General features: G+C 54.1%; 1 protein-coding gene across 3 annotated transcripts in view; it reads right to left on the reverse strand.

Annotated features, from left to right (window-relative positions):
- The window catches only part of DMAP1 (DNA methyltransferase 1 associated protein 1), a 50,078-nt gene extending 44,950 nt beyond the window's left edge, over positions 1-5,128 (reverse strand). Inside the window, exons 1-2 of one of the 3 annotated variants that reach the window (XM_074962339.1) lie at positions 5,006-5,128; positions 1,514-1,623 (exon numbers count right to left, since the gene is read on the reverse strand). In XM_074962339.1, coding sequence (XP_074818440.1) covers positions 1,514-1,615 — 102 coding nt within the window. In that variant the 5' untranslated portion in view covers positions 1,616-1,623; positions 5,006-5,128. Of the gene's footprint in view, positions 1-1,513; positions 1,624-2,767; positions 2,792-3,592; positions 3,688-5,005 lie in introns of those variants that run through there. The other 2 variants (XM_074962338.1, XM_074962340.1) reach the window with 2 other exon arrangements.
- Between the last annotated feature and the right edge of the window lie 15,670 nt (positions 5,129-20,798).

Raw genomic sequence — 20,798 nt, forward strand, 5'->3', positions numbered from 1 at the left:
GTTGTCCTCTTTCTTGATTGTGGCTTTTTGGCCATCTAATACACTTCTTTTAAAACTCCCAATTTTCATTTAAATTTTTCTGTCTATATATTTCCTCTGAATCAATTTTTCTCATATTTTTCCTCAGCTTTGGGAAATTAACCCTTTGGAAGCACCAAGTGTACACATTACTGGTTGGTGCTGTCCTCTATTTGCTCATATTGAATGTAATCATGTCATGATCACTGGTCCCTAGGCAAACACCAACTTCCAGCCCATTGATAAATTCATCTTTATCTGTCATAATGATGTCTAACATAGAGTTACCTCAAGTTACTTTTGCATTAGAAAATGATCATCTATAATTTTTGGAAAAACTAGTGGTGTTTTACTACTGGCTGCATAAGACCTCTAAAGTGTGTCTCCCAAACTGAAGTCCCCCATAACACTACTTATCTTTCCACACATTACAGACAGGTGTTTAAGGAGTAACTCATCCTGGTCTCTGGTTTCCACTGGTGGCATATAACAGATCCACACCAATACCCTGTCCCTGGCTTTGTTAGTTAGCACATTGATCCTTATGCATTCAAGATCCTGTGGGTTTGAGTTATCAATAACTTTCAAACAAGTAATGGGGTCTTTAAGGCAGAGTGCCACCCCACAATTCTTTTATCCACTCTGTCCTTCATGCACAGGTCATAGCTAGTGATTTTAACACTCCAATCATGCACATTCTCTCACCAGTTTTCAGTACTACCAGTTATATTAGTCTTTGCACTGATGAGAAGGCAGCCCCAGGGAGCTGCACTTCTGTGTGGAGACAGATATTTCAATGGAGAGGAAACAGTGGCTGGGGAGTGCTTTGAGTGTGATGGCATTTTATAATTATATAGTTTCATCTCAAATTGCGCAGTCTGGGACCTATGCTACAGTCTTGGTTCTCTTGGATCTGGAGTTCCTGTCCATCTCTCTGTTTATATTGGCCCATCCCCATAGCGTCTAAGCACAACGATGCCCCCGTGAAGTATGGAAGAAATATTATACTCATTTAACAGGTGGGAAACTGGGGTACAACGCAAATACAGATAAGGCCTAAATGACTTGCCCGAGGTCACACACAGATCCTGTGGTCAAGACAGAGATGTAGCTCAGGGTCTCCCAAGTCCCATTTTCAACGCCTTAACCTCAAAGCCATCCCTTCTTGAGTTTGCCAGACATTTGGCATTTGACTGTTTAGATTTCTGACAAAATAGTGATTCTGTGAACACAACCCTCCAGAAAACAAGGAGATGGGTAACTGAAGATACAGGGAAGCCAGGAAATGGACGTACATGTAAGATGCCATATACTCCATGGAAATGCCCCAAGTCAACAACTATAATAGTAAGAAATATTTGTTTTCCTTCAGTCTCTTTCAGTTATAGTCATTTGACATGACACTTGTGAGAACAGTAGGTAAAAAGTTTTCAGACACAAGTGTGATTTTCAAGTTGGTGTCTAGGGCAAAGAGTTCAGGCCCATAACCCAGTACCTTATCAGAATTGATGATGTCCTTCTTATTGATGGTTCCCGTGTTCTCTGACTCCACACCCCCCAGCTCCAGAATATCCCGCACATCTGCGCCCGTCGCCATCTTGCTCTCTGGGGGCAGAAACACAGCTGTCAAAACAAGAGCCCTATGAACAGGCATCCACAGGGCATACATGCAGATTGTCCTCTGAAAAATGAACCACTTTGCTCATCCCTCTCCAGTGTCCACCAGCCCTTGCCCGTCCTCCCCACAGGGCAAAGAGACCAAGTCATTCCTCCTCATTCAGCAGACATTTTATTTGATTCTAAAATGGACTTTGTTCTTCAAATGCTTAGCAATAGAAAATGAGGGGTACCAGTGAGGGGTGCCTGTTCCTGGAAGAGAACAGAGACATCACCATACTGGCTCACACCAAGGTATTTCTAGCCCAATAACCTGTCTCTGAAAATGGCCAGCACTAGATGCTTCAGATATCTTTAAAATGGCCAAATTATTTTGACACGGAGGACAGAGGTCAAGTCTAAAACTACTGACAAGCTGAGGGAAAAAATGACTTTTCCAACATAAAATAATGCAAAATTTACCAAATATTTTCAACTTTATATGTACTGCACCAACAGAGATGCAGCCACCTCTGGGGTGGCACCCACTGTCACACAATGAAGAAGGGGACATTTCTAGCCAAATGCTCTCTCGCTATCATGACAGTGACCCCACTGGATCTTTAGTGCCCACACAGAGCAGAGAAGACCGGCATTTGTAAGGTCCTATCCAAAGCTACACACACAATAAAGTGCCTGGAATTCTACTTATTTATTGTGGATCCAGGGCTGTTGAGATTTCAACCAGTGGTTCCAGGGAGACTAGCCATCTTAAACATGATGGTTAAATTGCTAAAACATCCCCACCTAGATCTTCATCTCCTAAGAGTATAAAAGATTCCTGCGGATGACTGCTCATCCGTTCACCCAGCCAGCTGAGAGAGGATGACTTTTATTAGAGCACATTCCTCACAGGCACCAGTACGGCTGTGTTACTTTCCCATGGGCTCAGTAAAAAGAAACTTTTAAAAGAAGGAAAATCCTGGTAAGTGAGAAGCTGCCACTTGCCCAAATGGGATGGGGTGTGACAATCAGTCCTGTTACCTGCCTGGATCCCAGACTTCCACTCTGTACAGACCCCCTCCCACTGCAAAGGCTGCTAGCGCTGGCTTCTCTTTGGGATTTACCAACAGGAGAAAATGCAAAATGACACCTCAGTCAGAGCCCAGGGCTAAAACTGGCTGGGATTTCCTAGGGTGCTGAGATGGTGATTAAGGCCCACTGGGTCCTGGTGGATCCATTTTCAAATCACGATGAGATGTTTTTCTAACAGATCTGCTCCAGGAATTCTTGGGGGCAGCTCTCTGGCCCGTGCTATACAGGGGTCAGACGTGATGATCAGAATGGTCCTTTCTGGCCTTGCATCTGTGATCTCTCAGGGCACCCACCTGAATACAGATTCCCCAGGGCCCACTAATCCCTGCCCCACCTCAGGAGCAAACTCCCTCAATCCCTGCCCAGAGACCCTATGTCCAACCCCACCCCCCCAGGACTCCAACCCCAACTTCAGACCTCGCCCCAGGACCCTGACCCCATCCTCAGACCTCTCCAGCCCTTCCCCCCAGGACCCCGACCCCAACTTCAGACCTCCCCCCAGCCCTTTCCCCCAGGACCCTGACCCCATTCTCAGACCCCCCCCCAGCCCATCCCCCCAGGACCCTGACCCCATCCTCAGACCCCCCCCCAAGCCATTCCCCCCAGGACCCCATCCTCAGACCCCCCCAGCCCCACCCCCCAGGACCCCGACCCCATCCTCAGACCCCCCCAGCCCTTCCCCCAGGACCCCATCCTCAGACCCCCCCAGCCCATCCCCCCAGGACCCTGACCCCATCCTCAGACCCCCCCCCCCAGCCATTCCCCCCAGGACCCCATTCTCAGACCCCCCCCAGCCATTCCCCCCAGGACCCCATTCTCAGACCCCCCCCAGACCCACCCCCCAGGACCCCGACCCCGACCCCATCCTCAGACCCCCCCCCACCTGGGCCGGTGCTACCCGGAGCAGCGGAGCCGGGGCTGGTGTCACAACGAACCGGGTCCGACCAGATGCACTTCCGGTCTCCGCCGCCACGAACCGGAAGTGCCCGGACTGTGAGCGGGACGGAACGCGGCGCCCGCCCGCTTCGGAGCCTGGGCCGGGGGCGGGGCACGGCGGGGGGGGGCAGTCCCGGGAGCGGGGCGGGAGGGGCCGTCCCGGGGGGGGGCAGCAGTCCCGGGGGCGGGGCACGGCGGGGGGGGGCAGTCCCGGGGGCGGGGCGGGGCACGGCGGGGGGGGCAGTCCCGGGAGCGGGGCGGGAGGGGCCGTCCCGGGGGGGGGCAGCATTCCCGGGGGCGGGGCACGGCGGGGGGGGGCAGTCCCGGGGGCGGGGCGGGGCACGGCGCGGGGGGCAGTCCCGGGGGGGGCAGCAGTCCCGGGGGCGGGGCGGGGCGGGGCACGGCGGGGGGGCAGCAGTCCCGGGGGCGGGGCACGGCGCGGGGGGCAGTCCCGGGGCGGGGCGGGGCGGGGGGGCAGCAGTCCCGGGGCGGGGCGGGGCGGGGCACGGCGCGGGGGGCAGTCCCGGGGGGGCAGCAGTCCCGGGGGCGGGGCGGGGCGGGGCACGGCGCGGGGGGCAGTCCCGGGGCGGGGCGGGGCGGGGCGGGGCACGGCGCGGGGGGCAGTCCCGGGGCGGGGCGGGGCGGGGCACGGCGCGGGGGGCAGTCCCGGGGCGGGGCGGGGCGGGGCGGGGCACGGCGCGGGGGGCAGTCCCGGGGCGGGGCGGGGCACGGCGCGGGGGGCAGTCCCGGGGGGGCAGCAGTCCCGGGGGCGGGGCGGGGCGGGGCGGGGCACGGCGCGGGGGGCAGTCCCGGGGGGGCAGCAGTCCCGGGGGCGGGGCGGGGCGGGGCGGGGCACGGCGCGGGGGGCAGTCCCGGGGCGGGGCGGGGCGGGGCACGGCGCGGGGGGCAGTCCCGGGGCGGGGCGGGGCGGGGCGGGGCACGGCGCGGGGGGCAGTCCCGGGGCGGGGCGGGGCGGGGCACGGCGCGGGGGGCAGTCCCGGGGGCGGGGCGGGGCACGGCACGGCGGGGGGGCAGTCCCGGGGCGGGCCGGTCCCGGTCGCTCCCGGGGCTGCTGTTGGGGTCCCGTTCCCGCCGGGTCGGGCCCGACGTTGCGGGGACTCGAGAGCCGGGTCCTGCGAGCTCGGGGCCCGGCCTGAGGCAGCGGCCGGCCCCGCTGCGGCACGGGAGCCCCCCGAGCAGCCGGGCCCCCCGCCCCCGGGCCCCCGCCTCCAGCCCCGGGCCCGCTCCGGCCTCTGCAGGAGCCGGGGGGCGCTGGGGTCGCGAGCCGCCCGCCCCCGTCAGGGCTGCAGGCGGTGGCCGAGGCCGGGTGGCGGGAGCCCGGGGCACCCTGGAGACTCACGGAGCTTCCGTGGGTAAAACCCCCTTCTCCAGAGGCCGGGCCAGCAGCGAGCGGGTCGTAGCGGGGTCTGGAGCCGGGGTCCGGGCTGCTGGAAGCGCTGCCCCGAGGGGAGCAGCCGCAGCCCTGGGGTGGAGCCTGGGACGGGGGGGGTCCTCGGGGCCGGGTCCCCGCACCCCTGGCACCGGGACTGACCGCCAGGGGCGCCCTTGCCCTTCCCCCCCTCGGCCCAGTGGGCGCTGCTTCTCAGGAGGAGCCCCTCGCACACCTTGCTCCCCCGGCCCGCCTCTGCTGCCCCCCTGCCTGTGTACCACTCCTCCCTGCTTCCCATCACCCCCCTCCACACCCCTGAGCCCCCCAGTCCCGCCCGCCGCACACCCGTCTCAGCTCCCCCATGGCCAAGCGCAGCAGAAGGAGTTAAGGGAAGTAGCCTGGGCTTAAATTTTCATAGAGTATTTCCTGGAGCCCCCATGGCTATCTCCTCCCCCCCGCACCCCCAATGCTATAAAAGCCCCAGGGGAGTTGAAAATATTTCCCGGGGCTCCATTCCAGACAGCTCTGGCTGAATTTAAGCCCTGGAACTCGCCCTGTAGGAAGCCACATGAGGTTGTTTCTTTAGCACCATTCACTGATTCTGTGTTTTAGAAATAGTGGCCGCACCATCAGAGGCTCAGGTCTGCAGGGGTCACGGGGAAATGTGACCCTTGGGCGTTACCTCGCTTCATGCTGCTGTCTGCCTGGCCTTCGCATCGCTCACCAGGGCACGCCACAGCCAGGGCCATGTGTGAGAGAGGCCCTCTCCTTGGTCAGGTCTTTGTGTAGTTAGACCAGTAGATTATATCAGCAAAGCGCTCCTAGTGTGGACGCAGCTTTTACCAACAAAAGTGTGCTTTGGGTGGGATAGCTTATTCCGGACCCACCTGCAGCGTGGTCCACACTTAGAAGTTTTGCCAACATAACTGTCGGGGGGAATCAAACCCTTACCTGATTTTAGCTGTGCTTGCAAAAGCCCCAGTGTAGGTGCAGTTATACTGGGTGGGGGAATCCTTTTGTAGGTATGGGTTGTTTCATTTGAGGAACCGGTAAAAGCACAGTTTGGGGCCAGTGTAAGCTTTGTCCACACTAGGGGCTATTGCCAGCGTAGTTCTGCCAGTCACAAATCACACCTCATCACACCCCTGACCAACATAGCTATGAAGGCAAAAGCTTGTCATGAAGGGACCAAACTCTCTTAATTCTGATGGGGGAAGACACAGATACAGCTAGGAGGAATTAGAGGGGGAATGAAGACAGCCGTGTATGTGTGTGTGTGTGTATGTGTGTATATATATATATATAGACACACAAACGGAGAAAAGGGGAAGTTGATAGTAATTAATATAAACCAGAAACTAGGAATTTCAGAAAATTGATAAGGGAAGCCACGGGACCCAAGGAGAAATCTATGGTCAGCAGAGTTAAGGACAGTCAGAAGGAGTTTTTAAAACATATTAGGAACAAAAAGAATCCTGACAATGGTATTGGTCCATTAGTAGACGGAAATTGTAGAATTATTGATAATAATGTAGAAAAAGCAGAAGTGTTCTATTCTGTATTCAGGGAGAAACAGATGATATTGTCTCACCATATGGTGATGACAATACTCTTTCCCTTCCACTAATATCTCTGGAGGGTGTTAAACCGCTGCTACTAAAGTTAGACATTTTTATTATTAGCCAGGATTTTTAAATCAGCAGGTCCAGCTAACTTGCATCCAAGAGTTTTTAAAGAGTTGGCTGAGATATTCACTGGACTGCTAATGTTGATTTTCAACAAGTCTTGGAGCCCTGGGGAAGTTCCAGAAGACTGGAAGACAGTTGATGTTGTGCCATTTTTTAAAGAAGGGTAAACAGGATGAGCCAGGTAATTATAGGCCTACCAGCCTGACATAAATTCCTGGCAAGACAATGGAGCATCGAATACAGGACTTGATTAATAAATAATTAAAGGAGAGTAATGCTATTAATGCCAGTCAACATGGGTTTATGGAAAACAGATCCTGTCAAATATTTTTATGAGATTGCAAGTTTGTTTGAAAAAGATGATAGAGTTAATGTAATATAATTAAACTGCTGTAAGGCATTTGACTTGATACTGGGCCACATTTTAATTAAAAAGCTAGAAGGATCTAAAATGAACATTGCACACGTTAAGTGGATTAAAACTGGCTAACTGATAGGTCTCAATATGTAACTAAAGGGGAATTGTGAGTGAGCAGGTCTCTTTCCCTTGGTGTCTGCAGGGATCTGTTCTTGGCACTACGCTATTTAACATTTTTATCGGTGACCTTGAAGAAAACATAAAATTATCACTCAAAAAGTTTACAGATGACACAACAATTGGGGGAGTAGTAAACAATGAAGAGGATAGGTCACTGATTCACAGATAAATTGGGAACAAGTAAACAATATGCCTTTAATATGGCTAAATGTGAATGTGTACAACTAGGAACAAAAGGGAAGCAGGATGAGCCAGATAATTATAGGCCATGCTTACAGGATGGGGGACTCCCTCCTGGGAAGCAGTGACTCTGAAAAAGATTTGTGGGTTGTGGTGGATAATCCACTGAACATGAGAAACCAGTGTAATGCCATGGCCGAAAAAACTAATACAATCCTGGGATGCATAAAAAGGAATCTCAAGTAGGTGCAGAGAGGTAATTTTACCTCTTGTATTTGGCACTGGTGCAACTGCTGCTGGAATAGTTTGTCCAGTTCTGGTGCCCACATTTCAAGAAGCATGTTGATAAATTGGAGACGGTTTGGGGATGGGGGATGCCAGCATAGAATCATGGAGATGTAGGGCTGGAAGGAACCTCAAGAGGTCATCTAGCCCAGCCCCCTGGGCTAACGCAGGACCAAATAAACCTAGACCCGCCCTGACAGGGGTTTGTCCAACCTGTTCTTAAACACCTCCAGTGATGACGATTCCACGACCTCCCTTGGAAGCCTGTCCCAGAGCGTAACTCCCCTGAGAACTAGAAAGATTTTCTGAATCCTAATATCTGACCTAAATCTCCTGTGCTGCAGGTGAAGCCATCATTTTTTGTCCTACCTCCAGTGGACATGGAGAACAATCCATCACTGTGCTCTTTCTGACAGCCCCTAACGTAGCTGAAGACTGTCAGGTCCCTCCCACCCCCTCAGTTTTCTATTCTCAAGACTAACCAGGCCCCATCTTTTTAACCTTTTCTCGTAGATCAAGTTTTCCAAACCTTTGATAATTTTTGTTGCTCTCACCTGGGCTCTCCAATTTATCCATATCTTTCCTGAAGTGCAGGGCCCAGAACTGAACACGGTGCTCCAGCCGAGCCTTCACCAGTGCCATGCAGAACAGGACAATTACGTCCCGTGTCTTACATACAACACTCCTGTTAACACAGCCCAAGATGAGATTAGCCTTCTTTGCAACTGCGTCTCATTGTTGACTCATATTCAATTTGTGATCAACTATCACCCCAGATCCTTTTCAGCAGTATGTAAGAACGGTCACACTGGATCAGATCAAGGGTCCATCTAGCCCAGTATCCTGTCTTCCGACAATGGCCAATGCTGGTAATGAACAGAACAGGGAATCATCAAGTGATCCATCCCCTGTCGCCCATTCCTAGCTTCTGGCAAACAGAGGCTAGGGGCACCATCCCAGCCCATCCTGGCTAATAGCCATTGGTGGACCTGTCCTCCATGAACTTATCTAATTCTTTTTTGAACCCTGTTATAGTCTTGGCCTTCACAACATCCTCTGGCAAAGAGTTCCACGGGTTGACTGTGCGTTGTATGAAGAAATACTTCCTTTTGTTTGTTTTAAACCTGCTGCCCATTAATTTGGTGACCCCTCGATCTTGTGTTATGAGAAGGAGTAAATAATACTTCCTTATTTCCTTTCTCCACCCCATTTTAGAGACCACTATCATATCCCCCCTTAGTCATCTCTTTTCCAAGCTGAAAAGCACTACCACTTACCCAGTGATTCCCTATTTGTAGTTGTGCATTTTATTTTTTCTTCCTATGTGTTGTACTTTGCACTTGTCTTTATTTAATTTCATCTTGTAGATTTCCAATTCTCCAGTTTGTCAAGGTTGTTTTGAATTTTAATCCTGGCCTCCAAAGTGCTTGCAGCCCGTCCCAGTTTGGTGTCATCTGCAAATGTTGTACGCATACGCGCCACTCCATTATCTAAATAATGAAAATGTGGAGGAGTACCAGACCCAGACTAACCCCTGCCGGAGCTCCCTAGAAACGTACACCCCAGTTAGACAGCGAACCACTGATAACTACTCTGAGTATGCTCTTTCAACCAATTTTGCACCCAACTTCATAGTAATTTCATCTAGACCACATTTTTCTAGTTTGCTTATGAGAATGCCATGTGGGACTGTGTTAAAAGCATTGCTGAAATCAAGCTAGCTCGCAGCTACAGCCTCCCCCATATCCATGAGGTCAGTAACACTGTCAAACAAGGACATTAGGTTGGTTTGGCAGGATTTGTTCTTGACTCACAATAGTCATGCTGACTATTCCTTATGCATCTAGTATCCCTAGGCACTTGCAAATTGTTTCATAATTTGTTTCCAGGTATTGAAGTTTGCCTGACCGGTCTATAATTCCCCAAGTCCTTTTTAAAGATAGGCACAATGTTTGCCCTTCTCCAGGCCTCTGGGATCTCACCTGTCTGCTATGAGTTCTTTCAAAGATAGTTGCTAATGTTCTGAAATTGTTTCAGCTATTTGCTTGCATACGTGGAATGAATTTTATCAGGCCCTTCCAACTTGAATACAGCTGTTATCTAACTATTCATTAACATGTTCTTTCCCTATTGTGGCTTGCATTCCTTCCCCCTTGATGTTAATATTAATTGTGTTAAAGTACCTGGTCACAATTTACCTTTTTAGTGAAGATTGAAGCAAAATGGGCGTTAAACACCCCAGCCTTCTTGATATCATCCATTGTTAGCTCTCCTTCCCTCCTCAGTAGAAGACCTACACCTTCCTTTGTCTTGGTCTGGCTCCTAATGCATTTATAAAACCTTTTCTTATGGCTTTTTTATGTCCCTTGCCAGGGGTAACTCATTTGCGGCCTTGGTCTGGCTGATTTTGTCCCTACATGCTTGTGCTGTTCTTTTGTACTATTCTCTAGCAATTAGTCTATGTTTATACTTTCTGTAGGGTTCCTTTTGATTTTTTTTCAGGTCATTAAAGAGCTCCTAATGGGGCCTTTTACTATTCTTCCTATCTTTCCTTTGCATGGGAAAGTTTACTGTTGCATCTTTAGTATTGTCTCCCTGAGAAACTGCCAGATCTCCTTTATCCCTAAGAATTTCTTCCTATGGGACCTGAGCTACCAGTTTGTGGAGTTGGTTAAAAGCTGCTTATTGGACATCAGCTGCCCTACTCTGCAGCTCTCTCTTCTTTCTTTCCTTAGGATCATGAAATGTCTCATGTCATGGTCACTGTCACCCAAATTTTCTTCAAACTTCAGATTCACCACTAATCCCTCCCTGTTGGTCAGAAACAAGTCTAAATTGGCTGCCCCCTGGTTACTTCCTTCACTGCCGGAACCCAACCATTCCAACACATTCCAAAAACTTACTGACATTCCGTGTTTTGCCATTTTGCTTCACCAGCAGATGTCCAGGGAAAGTCCTCCTGTTCCTACCAGAGACTTTCAACTGGTCTGCCTCTCCCATCCTGCTGGATCTCAGAACAAGTGCATACAGTCTCAATGCATAATTCAGCCCCCCTCCCTGGCATTCCTTAACAAGCTGTACCCCTCCATACCAACATGCCAGTCATGAGGCTGATCCCACAAAATCTCTGTGGTGCCACTTAAGTCATAATTTATATTATGGACTAATTCATCCAGTTCTTCCTGTGTATTCACCATACTGCTTGTGTTTGTCTGTAGACATCTAAGATGTTGAGCAGATTCTAACAGGTTTCCCTCTTGTTGCTCCTACGACTCTGTTGTAATTTTCCATTTCCCCCTCCCCCAACATTCAGCCCTCTGTTAAGGTCACCTTTTTTTTTTTTAATAGACCTACATGTGGGTTTTTGTCATCTGTCCCCTTTGACCCTAGTTTAATTTCCTCCTTTTAGCACATAGTACAGTTGTGGGGTGGATTTTTCCATACTCCTGACCAATATATGTGTGCGGGGGAAACTTTGCAGCATAGACCTGGCCTTCAGTTGTAAGCTGCTTGGGGCAGGGCTGGTCTTTGTGTTCTGTGTTTGTACAGCCCCTGGCGTAATGGGGTCCTGGTCCAACCATCGGGCTCCTAAGCACTGGGGCAATACAGGTAACAATGGTGATAAATCCAGATAGGCCAGTGGTGTCAGTCACCGGGCTGCTCCTGACCCCTGTGGCATTTCAGGCTGCAGATTCCCAGCTCTTGGTTTGAAAATGGATGTTTCCATCCAGCCTTTGCCCTTTCAAGGTGAGGGAGGGGAGACTTTCCAAATGTGAACTGAGTGTAACTAGCCCAGTGATGTTTGCCTGAGTCTGCAGCCAGCCTGGGAAAAGATTCTACAGGCTGAACTGCCCTGCTCCCGAGCGGTTTTCCTGGGGTGGTGACATGTCAGCATTAACCGCTTCATTGCTGAGCCTTCAGCAGATGGAAAGGGTGGGGGTTAAGCCCCCAGTGGAAGTGAGGGTGGAAGTTAGGAGTTCGTTACTGCAGGAGGGGACAGGAGAAGAAACCGGGAGAGAGGATGGGGAAAGACGAGAAACAGAGGGCGCCCCTGAAGTTGAGCAGAGTTGCACTGTCAAGGCCCTGGCACTTCGCGCATCCCTGAGGGAGCTGCTCTGCCCTAGAAGCAGGCGGGGGCCCCAGGTGTGCAGCCCACACTGTATTTAAACCTGCATTCAGGGGAGCTAGCCCCGCCCCTCAGGCCTGCAGAGCTGTGGTTCACGCTGCTACTTAGTTCAAGCTGCTTTTCATTCGTGGCTTGATTGAATCACTTCAAGCTAAACCGGGCAGGTGCTTTGAAATCCCCAAGGCTGCTGGGCTGCCATTGTATGACACCCCTGTGGAATTAACCAGTTTCTGTCCCACTGATTGACTCAGTGCCAGCAGGGGCTGGCTGATTGCTTCACAGCTAGGGCCTGTTTGGGGGACAGCCAGGCCTGTGCGGGGTCCTTGCCTGCCCTCTGTTCCACAGGGCACCCACCTGACTCAAGCCATGTGGCTGCCAGTGCTTCCTGGGCCTAGCAGGGCCTGGCCCTACACTGCACAACAGGCCCCTGCAACCCTCGGCTGAGGCGGCAGGTTCTGGGGCAGCTTTGTTTAAATGAGAAGATTGTAGAATCGTAGGCCTGGCAGGAACCTCGAGAGGTCATCTGGTCCCGTCCCCTGCACTCACGGCAGGACTCAGACCATCCCTGACAGGTGTTTGTCTAACCTGCTCTTCAAAACCTTCAGTGATGGAGATTCCACAACCTCCCTCAGTAATTTGTTCCAGTGCTTCACCACCCTGAGTGAAAAGGAGGACTTGTGGCACCTTAGAGACTAACAAATTTATTTGAGCATAAGCTTTTGTGAGAGGAAGTTTTTCCTAATGTCCAACCTAAGCCGCCCTTGCTGCAATTTAAGCTCATTGCTTCTTGTCCTATCCTCAGAGGTTAAGGAGAACAATTTACCGCCCTCTTCCTTATAACCTTTTATGTACTTGAAAACTGGTATCATGTCCCCTCTCAGTCTTCTCTTCTCCAGACTAAACAAACCCATTTTTCAATCTTCCCTCATAGCTCATGTCTTCTAGACTTTTAATCATTTTTGTTGCTCTGGACTCTCTCCAATTTGTCCACATCCTTCCTGAAATGTGGTGTCCAGAACTGGACATAATACTCCAGCTGAGGCCAAATCAGTGAGGAGTGGAGCGGAAGAATTATTTCTTGTGTCTTGTCCTGGGTTGGTGGCTTGAATGCTATCCCCCAAGTAAATCATCAATGATTTAGATAATGGCATAGAGTGTGCCCATAAAGTTTGATACCAAGCTGGGAGCGGTTGCAAGTGCTTTGGTGGATAGGAATATAATTCAAAATGATCTGGACAAACTGGAGAAGTGGTCTGAAGTAAAGAGGATGAAATTCAATATGGACAAATGCAAAGTACTCCACTTAGGAAGGAACAGTAAGTTTCACAAATACAAAATGGGAACTGACTGCCTAGGAAGGAGTACTGTGGAAAGGGATCTAGGGGTCATAGTGGACCACAAGCTAAATATGAGTCAACGGTGTAACACTGTTGCAAAAAAAGCAAACATCATTCTGGGATGTATTAGCAGGAATATTGCAAGCAAGACATGAGAAGTAATTCTTCCGCACTACTCCGTGCTGATTAGGCCTCAGCTGGAGTATTGTGTCCAGTTCTGAGTGCCACATTTCAGGAAGGATGGGGACAAATTGGAGAAAGTCCAGAGAAGAGCAACAAGAATGATTAAAGGTCTAGAAAACATGACCTCTGAGGGAAGATTGAAACAACTGGGTTTGTTTAGTCTGGAGAAGAGAAGACAGAGGGGGACATGCTACCAGATAAAGGGGTTTAGGCGCAGCTCCTCAAAGGGAAATCAACCGGAGTCAGGTTTCAGAGTAGTAGTCAGCTAAACCCCTGCGGGGATCTGGGCCTTACTGAACTGAATATCAAAGTGCAAACCCCAGTCAGCACACCAGCCCTTTGAACAGATTTAATAATTTTATTAAGATGATGTTGAAGTAAAAAGAAAATGGTACAGAGTTTAAGCATAGAAGTTTCTGGTTATCAGGGAATAAGGTACAGATTATCAAGGGGTGCGAAATTCGGTTTAGGAACGGGTGGCGTAAGGAATACATAATCTGCAATATCCCCGATTGGGGGTAAAAGGTTAACGGGTCAAAGTACAGACATTGAGATATGGGGGTACATTGTTCATATAATGGCTATGTTCAGGTGTGGAGTATAATGAGTGGGTATGATGATGAGAATGGATTTACCCTCATTTGGTGGGAATTAATGTTCAGTGAGTTTATGGTTCTGGTTCACATGGTCCAATGGAAAAAGTCTCTCAGTCCCTTTCCCATAGTGGATCCACGATGTCGTACCGGCTCACACCTCCTGGTACTGTCAGTGGCCGGGGATGTGTTCGATGTAGATGTCCCTAGACCATCGGATGGTGTCCGAGACCATGAGTCACCGCATGACCGTGCGTAGCTATTACATTCCAGGTCCCTTACACTGCCCCTAGCTGCCAGGTTTTGTGGTGGCCCCACAAATGTGTATCACAGAAGGTGGAGAGGCATTGTGGACTTGTGGGATAAACACATTAGCTGGAGGCTTCTGCTAAAATAGCACAGTGAAACACTTCACAGCCTGTTGAGATAAAGGGGGCAATTAGCACCCCAGGTGTTAAGTTCTGGCTCTGTGGACACCACAGCCCTGGTTTGAGCTTGGGTCATCTTAGAAGGCAGGTTTTTAAAACAAAAGCCAAGGTTTCCCTGCAGTTTCCCCAGGCCTGGAATTGTGGGCTCCAGGGCACCCTGATACAGACCAGGTCTCCAAATACTCAGGCAAGCTGGGTCATTGTCCAGCCTCAGGCCCCCAGTTCAAACCCCACTGGAGCGAGCCCTTATCTGAATGATTGACACTGATATGACACTCCTCACTGTGTGTGGGGCTGTCTGATCTGGGTAGCCCAGAAGCATGGCAGCCAGGAGACTCAGGCCCAGCTCTGCTCTTGAATTTGGGGTCCTTACAGCACTTTCGCTCTGAGTCACCAGGCTGTTACATTTTGCGGTTGCCTAGCGAAAGGGGCAGGTAATAGGATCTGGGGGACAATGAAGGGTCCTTGTAAATGCTACCCCCCCAAGTGAACTTGACCTAATCCCATTAACCCCATTACCTCCCCCCCTCTCTTTCAAGGGGCTTGTGGAATGCAGGGTCTCTTGGGAGGCCAAGTGCATTTTGGGGTGGGGGTGCTGGCATGGTTACCCATGTTGGAAAACACCCACACATGCATGCATGCACACACGTATGTGCATACACCCATGTACACGTACACACACACAAACACACACACGCTGCAGGTATCGTTCACTTGCCCTGATGGTTGGGGGCCCACTGCAGGAAGTGGCTTTGGTGCTGCCCGTCCAGTGCACCCATACCCTGGGCCATTCCCAGCCTCACTCATGGCACAGTCGTCTCCCAAGCAGCCCCTCCGCTCACCCATCCCAGCTGTCCTTGTGATGAGGATGCCCAGGTGATCCCAGCGCTGCCCAGCCCCCTGCAAGGCGAAGGTTCTTGCCAAGTGCTTCCCAGCCGCCCATCCTGCCCCACTGCAGCCCTTGCTCTCTGCCATTGCAGTCAGCTGAGCCCATCTCCCGTCCGCCCCAATGCACGCCCCACAGGACGCCTGGCCCCCCCCGGTGTCAGCTCTGCTCCCCCGCTCCCATTACTGGGCCAGGCTGTGCGCCGTCTCTCCAGCCCAGCTGGCACTGTCCAGAACCCACCTGGGCATTCCCCCCTCCTCCCGAATCCAGGGCTGAGTCCTCAGCTGGGGGTCCCCCTTGCCATTGCCACCACAGGGCTGCCCTGGCTGTGCCGGACCTGAGGGCTAAGTCGTGGGGGGAATGGAGATGGGGGCAGAGCCCCAGGGTGACAATCCCTGGACTGCGCGGGCCCCAGCTCGGGGTCATTCCCTGTGTTCTGACCCTGAATGCCCGGCCCTGGGCTGCACCCCCGAGAGCCGGCACTCCACCCCCTGGGTGCCTGGGCATGCATGTTGCAGGCTGGGTCAGCAACTGGAGCCGTCCCCACCAGGAGGAAGCTGTGATGGGCAGAGATTTCCCCTCCCTCACCCTGTGGGGCTGGGTGACTCCGGAGTAGGGCGTGTGTGTCTGATCTGGAGCAGCCCACGGCTCAGCCCAGGACAGGCCTGCTATGCATGGTCTCTGCAGCCACCTTCTCCCATCCCGGCCCTGCCCTGTCACTGCCAGTCCCCCACTGGGAGCTGAGGGCTCCCAGCCCTTGCCAGCCTGGCCCCGGCCCCTCCCCGAGCAGGTGAGACCCTCCCCTCTGAGGATGTGCTCGACCCATCGGATCAGATGCTCTGCTGAAGGGCTCCCGGGCCAAGCAAGCCGGCCAGCCTGAGCCACTCTCCCTGGGCACCCTCCCCCCATCACCGCTGCCCCCTCTCCATGCCAGCACTCGGCTCTGCTGCAAGGCGTGGCAAGGGTCTGCCTGCCTGGGCACCCTTTAAGACCCTGCTCCCCGGGCATGTTGGACAAACAGGCATCCAGCCATCCACTGAAAGGGGGCATCGTCCCTGCCCACTGGCGGGGGTGAGGGGAAGAGCTTGAAGGGAAGGTGAACTTGACAAAGCCCTGGCTGGGATGATTTGATTGGGGATTGGTCCTGCTTTGAGCAGGGGGTTGGACTAGATGACCTCCTGAGGTCCCTTCCAACCCTGATATTCTATGATTCTATGAGGGATGGAGGGATCTGTAGTGGCTTTGGGCCATGTCTGCGTAAGCCCCCTTCCCCTTCACAGGGGCCAGCCACAGGACTGGACTCCCCAACCTTCAGCACATAGGCAACTCCCTTGGCTGGCAGCAGTACTAGGCAGTTACCCGCTGGGTACCAGCCACTACAGAGGGGTGCAGCCCTCTGCAAGGGTGGTGCAGCCTCCCTAGGGGTTTTCAGCAAGGCCTCCCCACTGGTGCTGCTGCTGGTTCCGCTGCCCCGGGGGGAGCCCAGGATGGACTGGGCCCTGGCAGCTTCTGGTGTTTTCACCCCGTGACACCTAGATCGGCGGAGGCCTGGGGAGGGGAAGGGGGGTTTACCAGACTGTTTTACTCAGCTCAGGCTTCTGGTTCGCTGCCAAGCTCTGTTCCTTCTGCAGCTGCACCCTGTCTGTGTACGTTGCCTGCCTCTCCTGTCCCGTCTGATGCCTCTCTGGGCCAGGGACCGGCTCTGCTAAGTTGCACGTGCAACACCCAGCACAAGGGGGCCTGAGCTTTGACTGGGACTCCCGGTGCTGTCAATTCCCCCAATTTTATCACGAGTCTGGAAATAGTTGGTGTTTTTCTGCAAGGCCCAGCTCCTGGAGTCCTGGGATTTTGTGAGAATCTCAAAAAAAAAAAAAAAAAAACCAAAAGGGGAGAGGTAAGTTTCTAGCCCTTGTCTCTGCTGAGAAAAGCTGGAAGATGTGACCCCAGTGCAAATTGGGCCTGACTCGTGTTCTCTGACTGCTTAGGCACCACTGGGTTCCTGGGCATGGTTGTGAGACGGCCTGTAATTAACACTTGGCGTGGGCGGGGCTGTGGAAAGAGCTCGGCCCTTGGCTGGGAAGCCAGCTCAGCTCTGCAAAAACACCCGGCACATTTCCCAGCCCACACACAAGATCGACTTGTCCGTCCTGGTCACCTCCAGGGGTTGGTGCTGCTGACAAACCTAACCAGGCTCACCCCCCTGGGAAGATAGATGTGGGGGTGGGGGGACTGTGCACCATTTCCAACGCCCCCTAAGCAGGCAGGTGCTGAGATCCACACCCCCCACCCCAGGGGACTGTTTCTGGAGTCAAGCGCAGTCCGGACTGAAAGGGAATTGCCGTCTCTGTCCTAATCTCCAGCCCTCTCGACCGTGTGATGATCCTATAGCAGCCAGCTAAGCCTGAAACCACGGCCTTCCCTCCAACCTGCCACCGGGTTACCTCCTGGGCCCTGCCTGGCGCCCTGTGCTGGCATCTGGCACAGGCAACCCTGCAGCCACACAGACTACTGGGAAACAATCGGTTTGTCTGGCCAGGCCACTTCCTGCCTTTGAGAGACACCCGCGTGGCGCCGAGAGAGAGGGTGCTTCCAGAGGGCCGGCACCACTGTGCGTGGCTAACAGGTGCCTGGCCGGGTACATGAGCGTGCACTCATGTATCTCTTCCTGGGTTAGTCCCACAGCCACATAGGGGGCTGGAAATACCCAGGAGGGGCAGCGCCTCCTGTGGGGTACCTCTGCCTGATATGCCAACACCCAGGCCCTAAGAGCTCAGAAGAACAGGACATTTCTGTAGTTCTTTGTTGCCAAGCTCCCAGATTTGCACAGACTTTGCTCGCTGCTGAAATGAAGCCACTTCTGGAGTGGAGCTCAGCAGCTGTTAAACTGCCTGGCAGTGAAGACTCGCTCCCTGACTGCCAACGGGAAGTGCAGAGGGAAAAGGGATTATCCATATTGCAACCTGGCCAGGTCCCTGCATAGCCCACTCCCCCTCACACCCCACCTCCCCCCGGCACAGAATCAAGTGACCAGGGAATTGGTTTTAGAGCTCATGCAAAGGAGCACCTCTTTCGTAGTGCCCCCCTTGCCACACTGGGGTCAGGACTGACTCTGCGGGGAGAGCATCCCTTACAGAGCCCCCGCACGGCTCCCTCAGCCCCACACCCCCTAGCACCCTGCTGAGACATTGGATCCAGCACTGACTCAGTGGGGACAGCACCATGCCCACCCTGCAGCCCTTGGCTTCCCCCAGGGCGTCTCCCTATCCCTGTACACACTAGGCCAGGCCTGCTGTGCTGTGAAATCCAACAGTTATTAGGCCAAGGAGGTGTCACTTCTTTCACCTCCACGCACACATACGCTGGTCACCGGGCCCTGCTGGGCCCTGGGAGAGACAAGTCTCTCCCCCAGGCCCTGGCATGCGCGCACAGCTGTGGACCTCTGCCCTCCTAGCGGAGGAGGCTGAGTGCAAACCCTGGCCCAGCGAGGCAGGAGGAGGTTATCTGGGGCCCAGCGATGGACAAACCCTCCGTGTGTGACTAAGATGCGATAGGGCCAGGTGCAAACGCCGAGCAGGGAGTGTGAGGCTGAGAGTTATCGTTCCCCTGGTGGACTCAGGTGCCCAAAGCCAAATGTTTCCTAAGGGTGAGGCAGCTCCTGTGTGCGTGCACGTTATCACGACGCCCCATTCACCGCCATATCAGGGACACCGGGAAATGGATGGCAAAATGATTGCCAGGAACAGCCCCGCTCTCTGCAGCGCTGCGGATGCCAACTCCCATGGGGCATTCCTCCACAGGATCCCTGCCAGGAGCCGGACCCACCCGAGCCTGCGCTCCTGCCTCGCTCCCCGCAGCACCCCCTGCTGGGAGAGGCTGGCACTGGGGCAGCTGGGATCTGCCCCCAACCCCAGCCAGCACCCGTGCCCCGATCCCTACAGCACCCCCTGCTGGGAGAGGCCAGGGCTGGAGTAGCTGGGATCTGTGCCACCAGCCAGTGCTCCTGCCCCACTCCCCCACAGCACCGCCCCCCACTGGGAGAGGCTGGGACTGGGGCAGCCAGGAGCTCCCTCACTGCCCGGGCTCTCAAGCCCTGTCTTAGAGAGGAGGCGTTTGCCATCGGTTCAGTGGGGCAGGGGACGCGCGTTGCTCCGGGGAACAATGGAAGGCACTTCACAGCCTGCGTGGAGACCCTATAACAAGCTGGGGAGCCGGGGTCCATTTGGGCCCCAACTCTCAGATTCTTCCCTCAGCCCTTTGGCTGGGGATCTCGCTTTCCAGCTACACCCCAAAGCACCCAGGTCTGGGCCCAGATGAGAGCAGCCTGGGCAGTGGGGCGTCCTGGCGGCCATTGGAATCAGCTGCAGGGGAGCTCCCGTGCCAGGGGGAACCGCGAGACAAGAATCCCTGACGGTCGACCTGGGCAGCTCTGCCCTTGGGCCAGCGTCAGGGCTGGCACTGCCCTTAGCGCACGGCAGGTGCAGCGCGGAGAGGCAAAGGGGCACACGCTTTGGCGGGAGTGATCCGGCAGTTGACAGAGCTGCCGTGAGGGGCCCAGGGCACTGGGGCTGGGCTGTGGGGCTGTCCCTTTCGGGAGTTGCTTGGGATCCATTCCAGACCTGCCACTCCTGATGCCCAGCCCAGCCGGGGATGGGTGGTGGTTCTCACTGCAGATGCCCACATCAAACCAGCCCCACTGGCGCAAGCCAGCCCCCTGTCAGCAGAGAGGCCAAGCCTTGTGTGGGCCCTGGCGCTGGATCTCCCCACCCTGGTACCTCCAGAGCCACACGGGGTGCAGGGCCCAGAGCCTGTGGGAGGCGACCCCGGCTCCGCAGTCTCTGGGGCTGTGGATCTGGAGCCTTTTCACAGCCCTCCGGCCTCCCCGGAGCGAAGCGAGAGATGCGGGAGGGGTTTCTAGCCAAGGCTCCTCTGCGGCCAGCATGTCACTGCCCTTGGGGCTGTCTCCGGCACTGCCGAAGGGTGGGGGCATCAGCCGGGGAGGAGGGGTCGCTGGGCCGCAGACAGGCTCAGACTCAGCAGGGGCAGTGCTTCCAGGTGATGGCCCTGAGGCTCGCAGGTGCGTGGAGGAGACCAGCCACAAAGGGGCCTGATTTCCCTGCTGACAGCTCAGCAGCCACGTGTGGCCGGCCCCCATGGGCAGCTGCCAACACACACACACACCCTGCTCCCTGCATGCCCTCCCACACCCCCAGAGCTCCAGCACTGCAGAAGGGCTCCCAGCCCAGCTGACATGGCTGCTGCTCCCCTCTCACCACCTCTAGGCCGCTCTCTGCAGCGGGCTTGTTTTCCTTTGATCAGCCCCAGCTTCACATCCAGTTCCTCGGTTTGGGGGGGGTGCAGTTTGCTCGTGTCACCCATGGGCCCAAATGATGGGCCATTGAATGACTCGAACAACGGGCTGGGACTCAGGGCTCCTGGCTTCTAGCCCCAGAAGAAGCTGTGTGACTTTGGGCAAGTCACTATCCCCCATGCCTCAGTTTTCCTGGCTATAAAATGAGGAT

This window comes from Natator depressus, chromosome 8 (genome assembly GCF_965152275.1).
Source record: "Natator depressus isolate rNatDep1 chromosome 8, rNatDep2.hap1, whole genome shotgun sequence".
Lineage (NCBI taxonomy): Eukaryota > Metazoa > Chordata > Testudines > Cheloniidae > Natator > Natator depressus.